Source organism: Gallus gallus (assembly GCF_016699485.2).
Source record: "Gallus gallus isolate bGalGal1 chromosome 16 unlocalized genomic scaffold, bGalGal1.mat.broiler.GRCg7b 16_unloc1, whole genome shotgun sequence".
Taxonomy (NCBI): domain Eukaryota; kingdom Metazoa; phylum Chordata; class Aves; order Galliformes; family Phasianidae; genus Gallus; species Gallus gallus.
The window spans coordinates 17,820-32,586 of NW_024095938.1; the positions used below are offsets into that span (position 1 = coordinate 17,820).

The window sequence follows — 14,767 nt, forward strand, 5'->3', positions numbered from 1 at the left end:
GTGCCCCATAGATCCCCTATAGACCCCACAGCTGTGCCCCAGAGCTGTGCCCCATAGTTCCCCTATAGACCCCATAGCTGTGCCCCATAGATCCCCCATAGATCTCCTATAGACCCCACAGCTGTGCCCCATAGATCCCCTATAGACCCCACAGCTGTGCCCCATAGATCCCCTACAGACCCCATAGCTGTGCCCCATAGATCCCCTATAGACCCCACAGCTGTGCCCCAGAGCTGTGCCCCATAGTTCCCCTATAGACCCCATAGCTGTGCCCCATAGATCCCCCATAGATCCCCTATAGACCCCACAGCTGTGCCCCATAGATCCCCTACAGACCCCACAGCAGTGCCCCATAGATCCCCCATAGATCCCCTATAGACCCCATAGTTGTGCCCCATATCTGTGCCCCATAGATCCCCCATAGATCCCCTATAGACCCCACAGCAGTGCCCCCTAACAGTGCCCCCATAGGTCCCCTATAGACCCCATAGTTGTGCCCCATAGATCCCCCATAGATCTCCTATAGACCCCATAGCTGTGCCCCATAGATCCCCCACAGACCCCACAGCAGTGCCCCCTAACAGTGCCCCCATAGATCTCCTATAGACCCCATAGCTGTGCCCCATAGATCCCCCATAGATCCTTTATAGACCCCACAGCTGTGCCCCATAGCTGTGCCCCATAGATCCCCTACAGACCCCATAGCTGTGCCCCATAGATCCCCCATAGATCTCCTATAGACCCCATAGCTGTGCCCCATAGATCCCCCTTAGATCCCCCATAGATCCCCTATAGACCCCGTAGCTGTGCCCCATAGCTGTGCCCCATAGCTGTGCCCCATAGATCCCCCACAGACCCCACAGCAGTGCCCCCTAACAGTGCCCCCATAGGTCCCCTATAGACCCCATAGTTGTGCCCCATAGATCCCCCATAGATCCCCTATAGACCCCATAGCTGTGCCCCACAGACCCCACAGCAGTGCCCCCTAACAGTGCCCCCATAGATCCCCTCTCCTCCCCCTCCCCCCCCCCCCCCGTTTCCGTTCTCCATCCCATAATACTTAATGGGATTTCCGTCCGTCCGTCCGCCAAAGAACGGCGCCTCTGTGTGGGGCTGGGAGGGCAGCCAATGGGGCGGACGGACCCACCGACCCCAAAGAATGGCCCTATTGAGGGGCGGACGGACCCCAAACAGTGACCCCATTGTGGGACGGACGGACAGACAGATGGACCCCAAACAGTGACCCCATTGTGGGACAAACGGACGGACCCCAAACAGTGACCCCATTATGGGGTGGGACAGACGGACCCCAAACAGTGACCCCATTGTGGGGCGGATGGACCCCAAACAGTGACCCCATTGAGGGACAGACAGACGGACCCCAAACTGTGACCCCATTGAGGGACAGACGGACCCCAAACAGTGACCCCATTGAGGGACAGACAGATGGACGGACCCCAAACAGTGACCCCATTGAGGGACAGACGGACCCCAAACAGTGACCCCATTGAGGGACAGACAGATGGACGGACCCCAAACAGTGACCCCATTGTGGGGCGGACGGACGGACCCCAAAGAGTGACCCCATTGTGGGGCGGACGGACAGACGGACCCCAAACAGTGACCCCATTGTGGGACGGACGGACGGACCCCAAACAGTGACCCCATTATGGGGTGGACAGACAGATGGATGGACCCCAAACAGTGACCCCATTGTGGGACAGACAGACGGACCCCAAAGAATGACCCCATTGTGGTGCGGATGGACGGACCCCAAACAGTGACCCCATTGTGGGGTGTATGGACAGACGGACCCCAAACAGTGACCGCAAAGAGTGACCCCATTGTGGGGTGTATGGACAGACGGACGGACCCCAAACAGTGACCCCATTGTGGGACAGACGGACGGACCCCAAACAGTGACCCCATTGTGGGGCGGACGGACGGACCCCAAACAGTGACCCCAAAGAATGACCCCATTGTGGGGCGGATGGACCCCAAACAGTGACCCCATTGAGGGGTGTATGGACAGACGGACCCCAAACAGTGACCCCATTAAGGGATGGACAGACAGACAGACGGACCCCAAACAGTGACCCCAAAGAATGACCCCATTGAGGGATGGACAGACGGACGGACCCCAAACAGTGACCCCATTGTGGGGTGTATGGACAGACGGACCCCAAACAGTGACCCCATTAAGGGATGGACAGACAGACAGACGGACCCCAAACAGTGACCCCAAAGAATGACCCCATTGAGGGATGGACAGACGGACGGACCCCAAACAGTGACCCCATTGTGGGGTGTATGGACAGACGGACCCCAAACAGTGACCCCAAAGAATGACCCCATTGTGGGGCGGACGGACCCCAAACAGTGACCCCATTGAGGGGTGTATGGACAGACGGACGGACCCCAAACAGTGACCCCATTGAGGGACAGACAGACGGACCCCAAACAGTGACCCCAAAGAATGACCCCATTGTGGGACAGACGGACCCCAAACAGTGACCCCATTGTGGGGCGGACGGAGGGACCCCAAACAGTGACCCCAAAGAATGACCCCATTGTGGGGCGGACAGACCCCAAACAGTGACCCCATTGTGGGGCGGACGGACCCCAAACAGTGACCCCAAAGAATGACCCCATTGTGGGGCGGACGGACCCCAAACAGTGACCCCATTGTGGGGCGGACGGACAGACGGACGGACCCCAAACAGTGACCCCATTGTGGGGTGTATGGACAGACGGACCCCAAACAGTGACCCCAAAGAATGGCCCCATTGAGGGACAGACGGACAGACGGACGGACCCCAAACAGTGACCCCATTGTGGGGTGTATGGACAGACGGACCCCAAACAGTGACCCCATTGTGGGGCGGACGGACGGACCCCAAACAGTGACCCCATTGTGGGGTGTATGGACAGACGGACCCCAAACAGTGACCCCATTGTGGGGCGGACGGACGGACCCCAAACAGTGACCCCATTGTGGGGTGTATGGACAGACGGACCCCAAACAGTGACCCCAAAGAATGACCCCATTGTGGGGTGGATGGACAGACGGACGGACCCCAAACAGTGACCCCATTGAGGGACAGACCCCATAGCCCCCATAGATCACCCCATAGCCCCCCATAGCCCCCATAACACCCCATATATCCCCCCATAGTCCCCTATATCCCCCCATATCACCCCATAGCCCCCTATATCCCCCCATAGATCCCCCCATAGCCCCCCATAGCCCTCTATATCCCCCCATATCACCCCATAGCCCCCTATATCCCCCCATAACCCCCTATATCCCCCCATAGATCCCCCCATAGCTCCCCATAGCCCTCTCTATCCCCCCATATCCCCCCATATTCCCCCCTATATCCGCCCATAACACCCCATATATCCCCCCATAGCCCCCTATATCCCCCCATAGCCCCCCATAGCCCCCCATAACTCCCTATATCCCCCCATAGATCACCCCATAGCCCCCCTATTTCCCCCCATAGCCCCCATAACACCCCATAGCCCCCATAACCCCCTATATTCCCCCATAGATCCCCCCATAGCCCCCTATATCCTCCTGTCGCCCCCCATAGCCCCCCATAGATCACCCCATAGCCCCCTATATCCCCCAATAACACCCCATAGATCCCCCCATAGCCCCCTATATCCCCTGATATCAACCCATAGCCCCCCATAGATCACCCCATAGCCCCCCATAGCCCCCTATATCCCCCCATAGATCCCCCCATAGCCCCCCATAGCCCCCTATATCCCCCCATAGATCCCCCCATAGCCCCCCATAGCCCTCTATATCCCCCCATATCACCCCATAGCCCCCTATATCCCCCATAACACCCCATAGATCCCCCCATAGCCCCCATAGTCCCCTATATCCCCACATATCACCCCATAACCCCCCATAGATCACCCCATAGCCCCCATAACACCCCATAGATCCCCCCATAGCCCCTATATCACCCCATAGATCACTCCATAGCCCCCTATATCCCCCCATATCACCCCATAGCCCCCCATAGATCACCCCATAGCTCCCCATAGCCTTCTATATCCCCCCATATCACCCCATAACCCCCCATAGCCCCCCATAACCCCCTATATCCCCCCATAGATCACCCCATAGCCCCCCATAACCCCCTATATTCCCCCATAGATCCCCCTATATCCCCTCATAGTCCCCCATAGCCCCTCATAACCCCCCATATATCCCCCCATAACACCCCATAGATCACCCCATAACCCTCTATATCCCCACATATCACCCCATAGCCCCCCATAGATCACCCCATAGCCCCCATAACACCCCATATATCCCCCAATAACGCCCCATAGATCACCCCATAGCCCCCCCATAGCCCCCTATATCCCCACATATCACCCCATAGCCCCCCATAGCCCCCTATATCCCCCCATAGATCCCCCCATAGCCCCCCATAGCCCCCTATATCCCCCCATAGATCACCCCATGGGCCCCATAACAGCCCATATATCCTCCCATAGCCCCCTATATCCCCCCATAGATCACCCCATAGATCCCCCCATAGACCCCATAACACCCCATAAATCCCCTATATCCCCCCATACCACCCCATAGATCACCCCATAGCCCCCCATAGACCCCTCCATAACCTCCCATAGCCCCCTATTTCCCCCCATAGCCCCCATAACATCCCATAGATCACCCCATAGCCCCCCATAGCCCCCTATATCATCCCATAACCCCCCATAGATCCCCCCATAGTCCCCTATATCCCCCATAGCCCCCCATAGCCCCCATAGATCCCCCCATAGCCCCCTATATCCCCCCATAGCCCCCCATAACCCCCTATATCCCCCCATAGATCACCCCATAGCCCCCCATAGCCCCCTATATCCCCCCATAGCCCCTCATAACCCCTTATATCCCCCCATAACACCCCATAACACCCCATAGATCACCCCATAGCCCCCATACCACCCCATATATCCCCCCATAGCCCCCTATATCCCCCCATAACACCCCATAGATCAACCCATAGCCCCCTATATCCCCCCATATCACCCCATAGCCCCCCATAGATCCCCCCGTAGCCCCCCATAGCCCCCCATAGATCACCCCATAGCCCCCATAACACCCCATATATCCCCCAATAACGCCCCATAGATCACCCCATAGCCCCCCCATAGCCCCCTATATCCCCCCATAGCCCCCATAACACCCCATAGATCACCCCATATCCCCCCATAGTCCCCTATATCCCCCCATAGCCCCCCATAGATCCCCCCATAGTCCCCTATATCCCCCCATAGCCCCCATAGATCCCCCCATAGCCCCCCATAGATCCCTCCATAACCTCCCATAGCCCCCTATATCCCCCCATAGTCCCCTATATCCCCCCATAGCCCCCTATATCCCCCCATAGTCCCCCATATATCCCCCCATAGCCCCCATAACACCCCATAGATCACCCCATAGCCCCATAGATCACCCCATAGATCCCCCCCCGCCCCTCTGTGACCGCCTCTGTGCCCCCCAGCGGCCCCATTGGACGTCCTGCGGGCGGTGGGCGCTCCCGAGCGCCCCCTGGGGGTGACGGCGACCCCCGGCGTTTGCCCCCATAGCGCCAACGCGTTCAGCATCGCCCCCCACGCGAAGCTCAGCGCCCCCACGCGGCGGATCCTGCACGGTAAGGGGTCACGGGGGGGGCAGGGGGCAAAGGTCACGGGGTCACGGGGTCACGGGGTTGGGATGGGGTTGTGAATGGGATTGGGGTCATGAGGGCAGGGGTGAAAGGTCACGGGGTCACGGGGTCGGGAGGGGGGTGCCAATGGGGTTGGGGGTCACGAGGTCAAGGGTCACAGGGTCATGGGGTCGGGAGGGGGGTGTGAATGGGGTTGGGGGTTGTGGGGGCAGGGGGCAAAGGTCACGGGGTCACGGGGTCACGGGGTCGGGAGGGGGGTGCCAATGGGATCGTGGGGCTGGGGGTGTGGGGTTTGGGGTCACGGGGTCAGGGGTCACGGGGTCACGGGGTCACGGGGTTGGGAGGGGGGTGCCAATAGGGTTGGGGGTCACGGGGGCAGGGGGCAAAGGTCACGGGGTCACGGGGTCACGGGGTTGGGAGAGGGGTGCCAATGGGATTGGGGGTCGCGGGGGCAGGGGGCAAAGGTCACGGGGTCATGGGGTTGGGAGGGGGGTGCCAATGGGGTTGGGGGTCACGGGGGCAGGGGGCAAAGGTCACGGGGTCACGGGGTCGGGAGGGGGGTGCCAATGGGGTTGGGGGTCACGGGGGCAGGGGGCAAAGGTCACGGGGTCACGGGGTCACGGGGTCACGGGGTTGGGAGGGGGGTGACAATGGGGTTGGGGGTCACGGGGGCAGGGGGCAAAGGTCACGGGGTCACGGGGTCACGGGGTTGGGAGAGGGGTGCCAATGGGGTTGAGGGTCACGGGGGTGTGGGGTTTGGGGTCATGGGGTCAAGGGTCATGGGGTCACGGGGTTGGGAGGGGGGTGCCAATAGGGTTGGGGGTCACGGGGGCAGGGGGCAAAGGTCACGGGGTCACGGGGTCACGGGGTCGGGAGGGGGGTGCCAATGGGGTCGTGGGGCTGGGGGTGTGGGGTTTGGGGTCACGGGGTCAGGGGTCACGGGGTCGCGGGGTCACGGGGTCGGGAGGGGGGTGCCAATGGGGTTGGGGGTCACGGGGGCAGGGGGCAAAGGTCACGGGGTCACGGGGTCACGGGGTTGGGATGGGGTTGTGAATGGGATTGGGGTCATGAGGGCAGGGGTGAAAGGTCACGGGGTCACGGGGTCACGGGGTTGGGAGAGGGGTGCCAATGGGGTTGGGGGTCGCGGGGGCAGGGGGCAAAGGTCACGGGGTCATGGGGTTGGGAGGGGGGTGCCAATGGGGATGGGGTCTCGGGGTCAAGGGTCACGGGGTCAAGGGTCATGGGGTCATGGGGTTGGGATGGGGGTGTGAAAGGGGATCTATGGGATCTATGGGATCTATGGGATATATGGGATCTATGGGGCTGTGCTTATGGGATCTATGGGGCAGGGCTGTAGATATGGGGTCTATGGGGCTGTGCTTATGGGATCTATGGGGCAGGGCTGTGGTTATGGGCCGTATGGGGCTGTTCTTATGGGATCTATGGGGCAGGGCTGCGCTTATGGGATCTATGGGGCTGTGCTTATGGGATCTATGGGGCTGTAGTTAGGGGATTTATGGGGCTGTTATTATGGGATGTATGCAGCTGTGGTTATGGGCCATATGGGGCTGTTCTTATGGGATCTATGGGGCAGGGCTGTGGTTATGGGCCGTATGGGGCTCTGCTTATGGGATCTATGGGGCTGTTATTATGGGATGTATGCGGCTGTGGTTATGGGCCATATGGGGCTGTTCTTATGGGATCTATGGGGCTGTGCTTATGGGATGTGTGGGGCTGTTCTTATGGGATCTATGGGGCAGGGCTGTGCTTATGGGCCGTATGGGGCTCTGCTTATGGGATCTATGGGGCAGGGCTGTGGTTATGGGCCACATGGGGCTCTGCTTATGGGATCTATGGGGCAGGGCTGCGCTTATGGGATCTATGGGGCTGTGCTTATGGGATATATGGGGCTGTTCTTATGGGATTTATGGGGCTGTTATTATGGGCCATATGGGGCTGCGCTTATGGGATCTATGGGGCTGTAGTTATGGGATCTATGGGGCAGGGCTGTGGTTATGGGCCATATGGGGCTGTGCTTATGGGATCTATGGGGCAGGGCTGCGCTTATGGGATCTATGGGGCTGTGCTTATGGGATTTATGGGGCAGGGCTGTGCTTCTGGGCCATATGGGGCTGTTCTTATGGGATCTATGGGGCAGGGCTGTGGTTATGGGCCATATGGGGCTCTGCTTATGGGATCTATGGGGCAAGGCTGTGCTTATGGGATCTATGGGGCAGGGCTGTAGTTATGGGATCTATGGGGCTGTGCTTATGGGATATATGGGGCTGTTCTTATGGGATTTATGGGGCTGTTATTATGGGCCATATGGGGCTGCGCTTATGGGATCTATGGGGCTGTAGTTATGGGATCTATGGGGCAGGGCTGTGGTTATGGGCCATATGGGGCTGTGCTTATGGGATCTATGGGGCAGGGCTGCGCTTATGGGATCTATGGGGCTGTGCTTATGGGATTTATGGGGCAGGGCTGTGCTTCTGGGCCATATGGGGCTGTTCTTATGGGATCTATGGGGCAGGGCTGTGCTTATGGGCCGTATGGGGCTGTGCTTATGGGATCTATGGGGCTGTGCTTATGGGATATATGGGGCTGTTCTTATGGGATCTATGGGGCTGTGCTTATGGGATGTGTGGGGCTGTGCTTATGGGCCATATGGGGCTGTGCTTATGGGATGTGTGGGGCTGTAGTTATGGGATCTATGGGGCAGGGCTGTGGTTATGGGCCGTATGGGGCTGTTCTTACGGGATCTATGGGGCGGCGCTGCCCCACTGTGCCCCATAGGGCCGCTGCATTCGGGGTTGGCGCTGTCGGCGCTGCTCCGTTTGGATTCGGGCGCTGTGGTTCCGCTGCTGTCCGTCCGGGACGGCGCTGTGGGGCGGCACTTTGGGGTCCGCGTCGGCCCCACATCGCTCACCCTCTTCTATGGGGCGGACGACGGCAACGGGGACGGCGACGGGGACGGCGATGGGGACGGCCGCCCCATAGCGCAGCACCGCGTGCACTTCAGCAACGTACGCATCGCCGATGGACGGTATGGGATGGGCCCCATAGCGCCCCATAGCGCCCCATAGCGACCCATAGGGATCCATAGAAACACATAGGGACCCATAGAGACCCATAGGGACCCATAGAGCCCCATAGCGACCTGTAGCGTCCCATAGCGCCCCATAGAGACCCATAGCGCCCCATAGCGCCTCATAGAGACCCATAGAGACCCATAGGGATCCATAGAGACACATAGGGACCCATAGAGACCCATAGGGATCCAGAGAGATCCATAGGGACCCATAGAGACCCATAGAGCCCCATAGGGACCCATAGGGACCCATAGTGACCCATAGGGAGCCATAGAGACCCATAGGGATCCATAGGAACCCATAGGGACCCATAGAGACCCATAGGGATCCATGGGGATCCATAGAGATCCATAGAGACCCATAGAGCCCCATAGCGACCTGTAGCGTCCCATAGCGCCCCATAGAGACCCATAGAGACCCATAGGGATCCATAGAGAACCATAGAGACACATAGAGTCCCATAGAGCCCTATTGAGCCCCATAGCGCTCCATAGGGACCCATAGTGACCCATAGGGACCCATAGAGACCTATAGGGATCCATAGCGCCCCATAGGGACACGTAGGGACACATAGTGCCCCATAGGGACCCATAGGGACACATAGAGCCCCATAGCGCCCCATAGCGCAGCACCGCGTGCACTTCAGCAACGTCCGCATCGCCGATGGACGGTATGGGATGGGCCCCATAGCGCCCCATAGCGCCCCATAGCAACCCATAGCGACCCATAGGGACCCATGGGGATCCATAGAGACACATAGAGACCCATAGAGACCCATAGAGCCCCATAGGGACCCATAGAGACACATGGGGACCCATAGCGCCCCATAGAGACCTATAGAGACCCATAGAGACCCATAGGGATCCATAGAGCCCCATAGAGACCCATAGAGACCCATAGAGACCCATAGAGTCCCATAGAGCCCTACTGAGCCCCATAGTGCCCCATAGGGACCCATAGGGACCCATAGCGCCCCATAGCGCAGCACCGCGTGCACTTCAGCAACGTCCGCATCGCCCCATAGCGCCCCATAGCGCCCCATAGGGACCCGTAGGGATCCATAGAGACACATAGGGACCCATAGAGACCCATAGAGCCCCATAGCGCCCCATAGCGACCCGTAGCGTCCCGTAGCGCCCCATAGAGACCCATAGCGCCCCATAGAGACCCATAGAGACCCATAGGGACCCATAGGGATCCATACAGAACCATAGCGCCCCATAGAGTCCCATAGAGACCCATAGAGACTCATAGGGATCCATAGAGACCCATAGAGACCCATAGAGTTCCATAGAGCCCTACTGAGCCCCATATCGCCCCATAGGGACCCATAGTGACCCATAGGGACCCATAGCGACCCATAGAAACCCATAGGGATCCATAGCACCCCATAGGGAGACATAGGGGTCCATAGAGACCCATAGTGTCCCATAGAGACCCATAGGGACCCATAGAGCCCCATAGCGCCCCATAGCGCAGCACCGCGTGCACTTCAGCAACGTCCGCATCGCCGATGGACGGTATGGGATGGGCCCCATAGCGCCCCATAGTGCCCCATAGTGCCCCATAGTTACACATAGAGACCCATAGGGATCCATAGAGTCCCATAGAGACCCATAGAGACACATAGGGACCCATAGCGCCCCATAGCGCAGCACCGCGTGCACTTCAGCAACGTCCGCATCGCCGATGGACGGTATGGGATGGGCCCCATAGCGCCCCATAGCGCCCCATAGGGATCCATGGGGATCCATAGTTACACATAGAGACCCATAGAGACCCATAGAGACCCATAGCGCCCCATAGCGCCCCATAGCGCCCCATAGAGACCCATAGAGACCCATAGGGATCCATAGAGACCCATAGAGACCCATAGAGTCCCATAGAGCCCTACTGAGCCCCATATCGCCCCATAGGGACCCATAGTGACCCATAGAGACCCATAGGGATCCATAGCGCCCCATAGGGACCCATAGGTACCCATAGCGCCCCACAGCGCCCCATAGCGCAGCACCGCGTGCACTTCAGCAACGTCCGCATCGCCGATGGACGGTATGGGATGGGCCCCATAGTGCCCCATAGCGACCCATAGCAACCCATAGGGAGACATAGGGATCCATAGAGACACATAGGGACCCATAGAGACCCATAGCGCCCCATAGAGACCCATAGAGACCCATAGGGACCCATAGAGACCCATAGGGAGACGTAGGGATCCATAGAGACCCATAGCGACCCATAGTGCCCCATAGAGACACATAGGGACCCACAGCACCCCATAGAGTCCCATAGAGCCCCATAGCGACCCATAGGGACCCATAGAGACCCAGAGGGACCCATAGAGACCCATAGAGTCCCATAGGGACCCATATGGACTCATAGCGCCCCATAGAGCCCCATAGCGCCCTATAGAGCCCCATAGCGACCCATAGCAATCCATAGAGGCCCATAGTGCTCCATGGAGACCCATAGGGACCCATAGAGCCCCATAGCACATGACCCCATGACCTCCCATGACCCCGTGATCCCTCCATGGCCCCATGACCTCCCATGACCCCCTGTGACCCCCTGACCCCCCCGTGACCCCCCTGTGACCCCATGACCCCCCGTGACCCCGTGACCCCCTGTGACCCCATAGCCCCTCCATGACCCCATAACCCTGTGACCCCTCCATGACCCCATGCCCCCCCATGACCCCATGACCCCACCGTGACCCCATGACCCCCCGGGACCCCATAGCCCCTCCATGACCCCATAACCCTGTGACCCCTCCATGACCCCATGACCCCTCGTGACCCCGTGACCCCCCATGACCCCGTGACCCCCCGTGACCCCATGACCCCCCGTGACCCCATAGCCCCTCCATGACCCCATGACCCCATAACCCCGTGACCCCTCCATGACCCCCTGATGACCCCATGACCCCCTGCTGACCCCATGACCCCCCACGTGACCCCGTGACCCCCCGTGTCCCCGTGACCCCCGTGTGACCCCATGACCCCCCCGTGACCCCATAGCCCCCCCATGACCCCATGACCCCATAACCCCGTGACCCCTCCATGACCCCGTGACCCCCCGTGTCCCCGTGACCCCCGTGTGACCCCATGACCCCCCCGTGACCCCATAGCCCCCCCATGACCCCATGACCCCATAACCCCGTGACCCCTCCATGACCCCGTGACCCCTCGTGACCCCGTGACCCCCCATGACCCCGTGACCCCCCGTGACCCCATGACCCCCCGTGACCCCATAGCCCCTCCATGACCCCATGACCCCATAACCCCGTGACCCCTCCATGACCCCGTGACCCCATGACCCCCTGATGACCCCATGACCCCCCACGTGACCCCGTGACCCCCCGTGCCCCCGTGACCCCCGTGTGACCCCAAGACCCCCCCGTGACCCCATAGCCCCTCCATGACCCCATTACCCTGTGACCCCCCCATGACCCCATGACCCCCCGTGACCCCATGACCCCCTGATGACCCCCTGATGACCCCATGACCCCATAACCCCTCATGACCCCGTGACCTCCCATGACCCCATAGCCCCTCCATGACCCCATGACCCCCTGATGACCCCCTGATGACCCCCTTGTGACCCCGTGACCCCCCCGTGACCCCGTGACCCCCCCGTGCCCCCGTGACCCCCATGTGACCCCATGACCCCCCCGTGACCCCATAGCCCCTCCATGACCCCATGACCCCATGACCCCCTGATGACCCCATGATGACCCCATGACCCCGTAACCCCTCATGACCTCGTGACCCCGTGACCCCCCCGTGACCCCATGACCCCCCTCTGTGACCCCATGGCCTCCCGTGACCCTGCTGTGACCCCGTCACCCCTCCATGACCCCATGACCCCGTGACCCCCTCGTGACCCCATGACCCCTTGACCCCCCCGTGACCCCTTGACCCCCCCGTGACCCCGTGACCCCCCCATGACCCCATGACCCCTCCACGACCCCATAGCTCCTCCATGACCCCATGACCCCGTGACCCCTCCACGACCCCATAGCCCCTCCATGACCCCGTGACCCCTCCATGACCCCATAACCCCATGACCCCGTGACCCCGTGACCCCCTGATGACCCCATGACCCCGTGACCCCCCCCGTGACCCCGTGACCCCCGTGTGACCCCCAGCTGGCACTCGCTGGTGGTGGCCCTGCGTGGCTCTGTGCTGTCCGTGCAGTTGGACTGCAGCCCTATGGGGTCGCGCCCCATCGCCGCCCCACATCTCCTCCTCCACCTCCTCGGCCGACCCCAAACCCGGGGGGTCATCAGCATCGGGAAACCCCATGGGGGCGGATTTAAGGTATGGGGCTGGGGGAGGGGGGGGGGATCTATGGGGCTGGGGGGGTTGTATGGGGCTGGGGGGGGGAGAGATCTATGGGGCTTGGGGGGAGGGGGGGGGATCTACGGGGCTGGGGGGGGGGGAGATCTGTGGTGCTGGGGGGGTTGTATGGGGCTGGGGGGGGGAGATCTATGGGGCTGGGGGGTTATGGGGTGGGGGGGGTTCTATGGGTCTCTCTGGGTCTCTATGGGGCGCTATAGGGCGCTATGGGGGATCTGTGGGTCTTTGTGGGGGATCTGTGGGGCGCTGTATGGGATCTATGGGGGATCTATGGGGCGCTGTGGGGGATGTGTGGGGCGCTATGGGGCGCTATGGGGGATCTGTGGGGCGCTGTGGGGGATCTGTGGGGCGCTATGGGGCGCTATGGGGGCTCTATGGGGGATCTGTGGGGCGCTATGGGGCTCTATGGGGGATCTGTGGGGCGCTGTGGGGCGCTGTGGGGGATCTGTGGGGCGCTATGGGGCGCTATGGGGGCTCTATGGGGGATCTGTGGGGCGCTATGGGGTTCTATGGGGGATGTGTGGGGCGCTATGGGGCGCTGTGGGGGATCTATGGGGCGCTGTGGGGCTCTATGGGGGATTTGTGGGGCGCTGTGGGGGATCTGTGGGGCGCTATGGGGCGCTGTGGGGGACCTATGGGGCTCTGTGGGGGATCTATGGGGCAGTATGGGTCTCTCTGGGTCACTATGGGCCCCTATGTGTCCCTATGGGATGCTGTGGGGCGCTATGGGGCGCTGTGGGGGATCTATGGGTCACTATGGGGGATCTATGGGGCTCTGTGGGGGACGTATGGGGCGCTGTGGGGGATGTGTGGGGCGCTGTGGGGCGCCATGGGGGATCTATGGGGCGCTGTGGGGGATCTATGGGGCGCTGTGGGGGATGTGTGGGGCACTATGGGGCGCTGTGGGGGATCTGTGGGGCGCTATGGGGCGCTATGGGGGCTCTATGGGGGATCAGTGGGGCGCTGTGGGGCGCTGTGGGGGATCTGTGGGGCGCTATGGGGCGCTATGGGGCTCTATGGGGGATGTGTGGGGCGCTGTGGGGCACAATGGGGGATCTGTGGGGCGCTATGGGGCACAATGGGGGATCTATGGGGCGCTATGGGGTGCTATGGGGGATCTGTGGGGCACTATGGGTCTCTCTGGGTCACTATGGGCCCCTATGTGTCCCTATGGGGCGCTGTGGGGGATCTGTGGGGCGCTGTGGGGGATCTATGGGTCACTATGGGGGATCTATGGGGCTCTGTGGGGGACCTATGGGGCGCTGTGGGGGATGTGTGGGGCGCTGTGGGGGATCTGTGGGGCGCTATGGGGCGCTATGGGGGATCTGTGGGTCTCTGTGTGGGATCTGTGGGGCGCTGTGGGGGACCTATGGGGCTCTGTGGGGGATCTATGGGGCACTATGGGTCTCTCTGGGTCACTATGGGCCCCTATGTGTCCCTATGGGGCGCTGTGGGGGATCTGTGGGGCGCTATGAGGCGCTATGGGGGCTCTATTGGGGATCTGTGGGGCCCTATGGGGCGCTGTGGGGGATCTGTGGGGCCCTATGGGGCCTCTATGGGGGATCTATGGGGCGCTATGGGGCACAATGGGGGATCTATGGGGCGCTATGGGGCG

General features: G+C 61.0%; 1 protein-coding gene across 1 annotated transcript in view; it reads left to right on the plus strand.

Annotated features, from left to right (window-relative positions):
* The window catches only part of LOC112533535 (collagen alpha-1(XI) chain-like), a gene marked incomplete at its 3' end in the record, with an annotated part of 58,908 nt that overhangs the window by 11,841 nt on the left and 32,300 nt on the right, over window positions 1-14,767 (plus strand). The window contains exons 2-4 of the mRNA XM_040656642.1: window positions 5,538-5,687; window positions 8,499-8,748; window positions 12,942-13,113. Coding sequence (XP_040512576.1) covers window positions 5,538-5,687; window positions 8,499-8,748; window positions 12,942-13,113 — 572 coding nt within the window. The remainder of the gene's footprint in view (window positions 1-5,537; window positions 5,688-8,498; window positions 8,749-12,941; window positions 13,114-14,767) is intronic.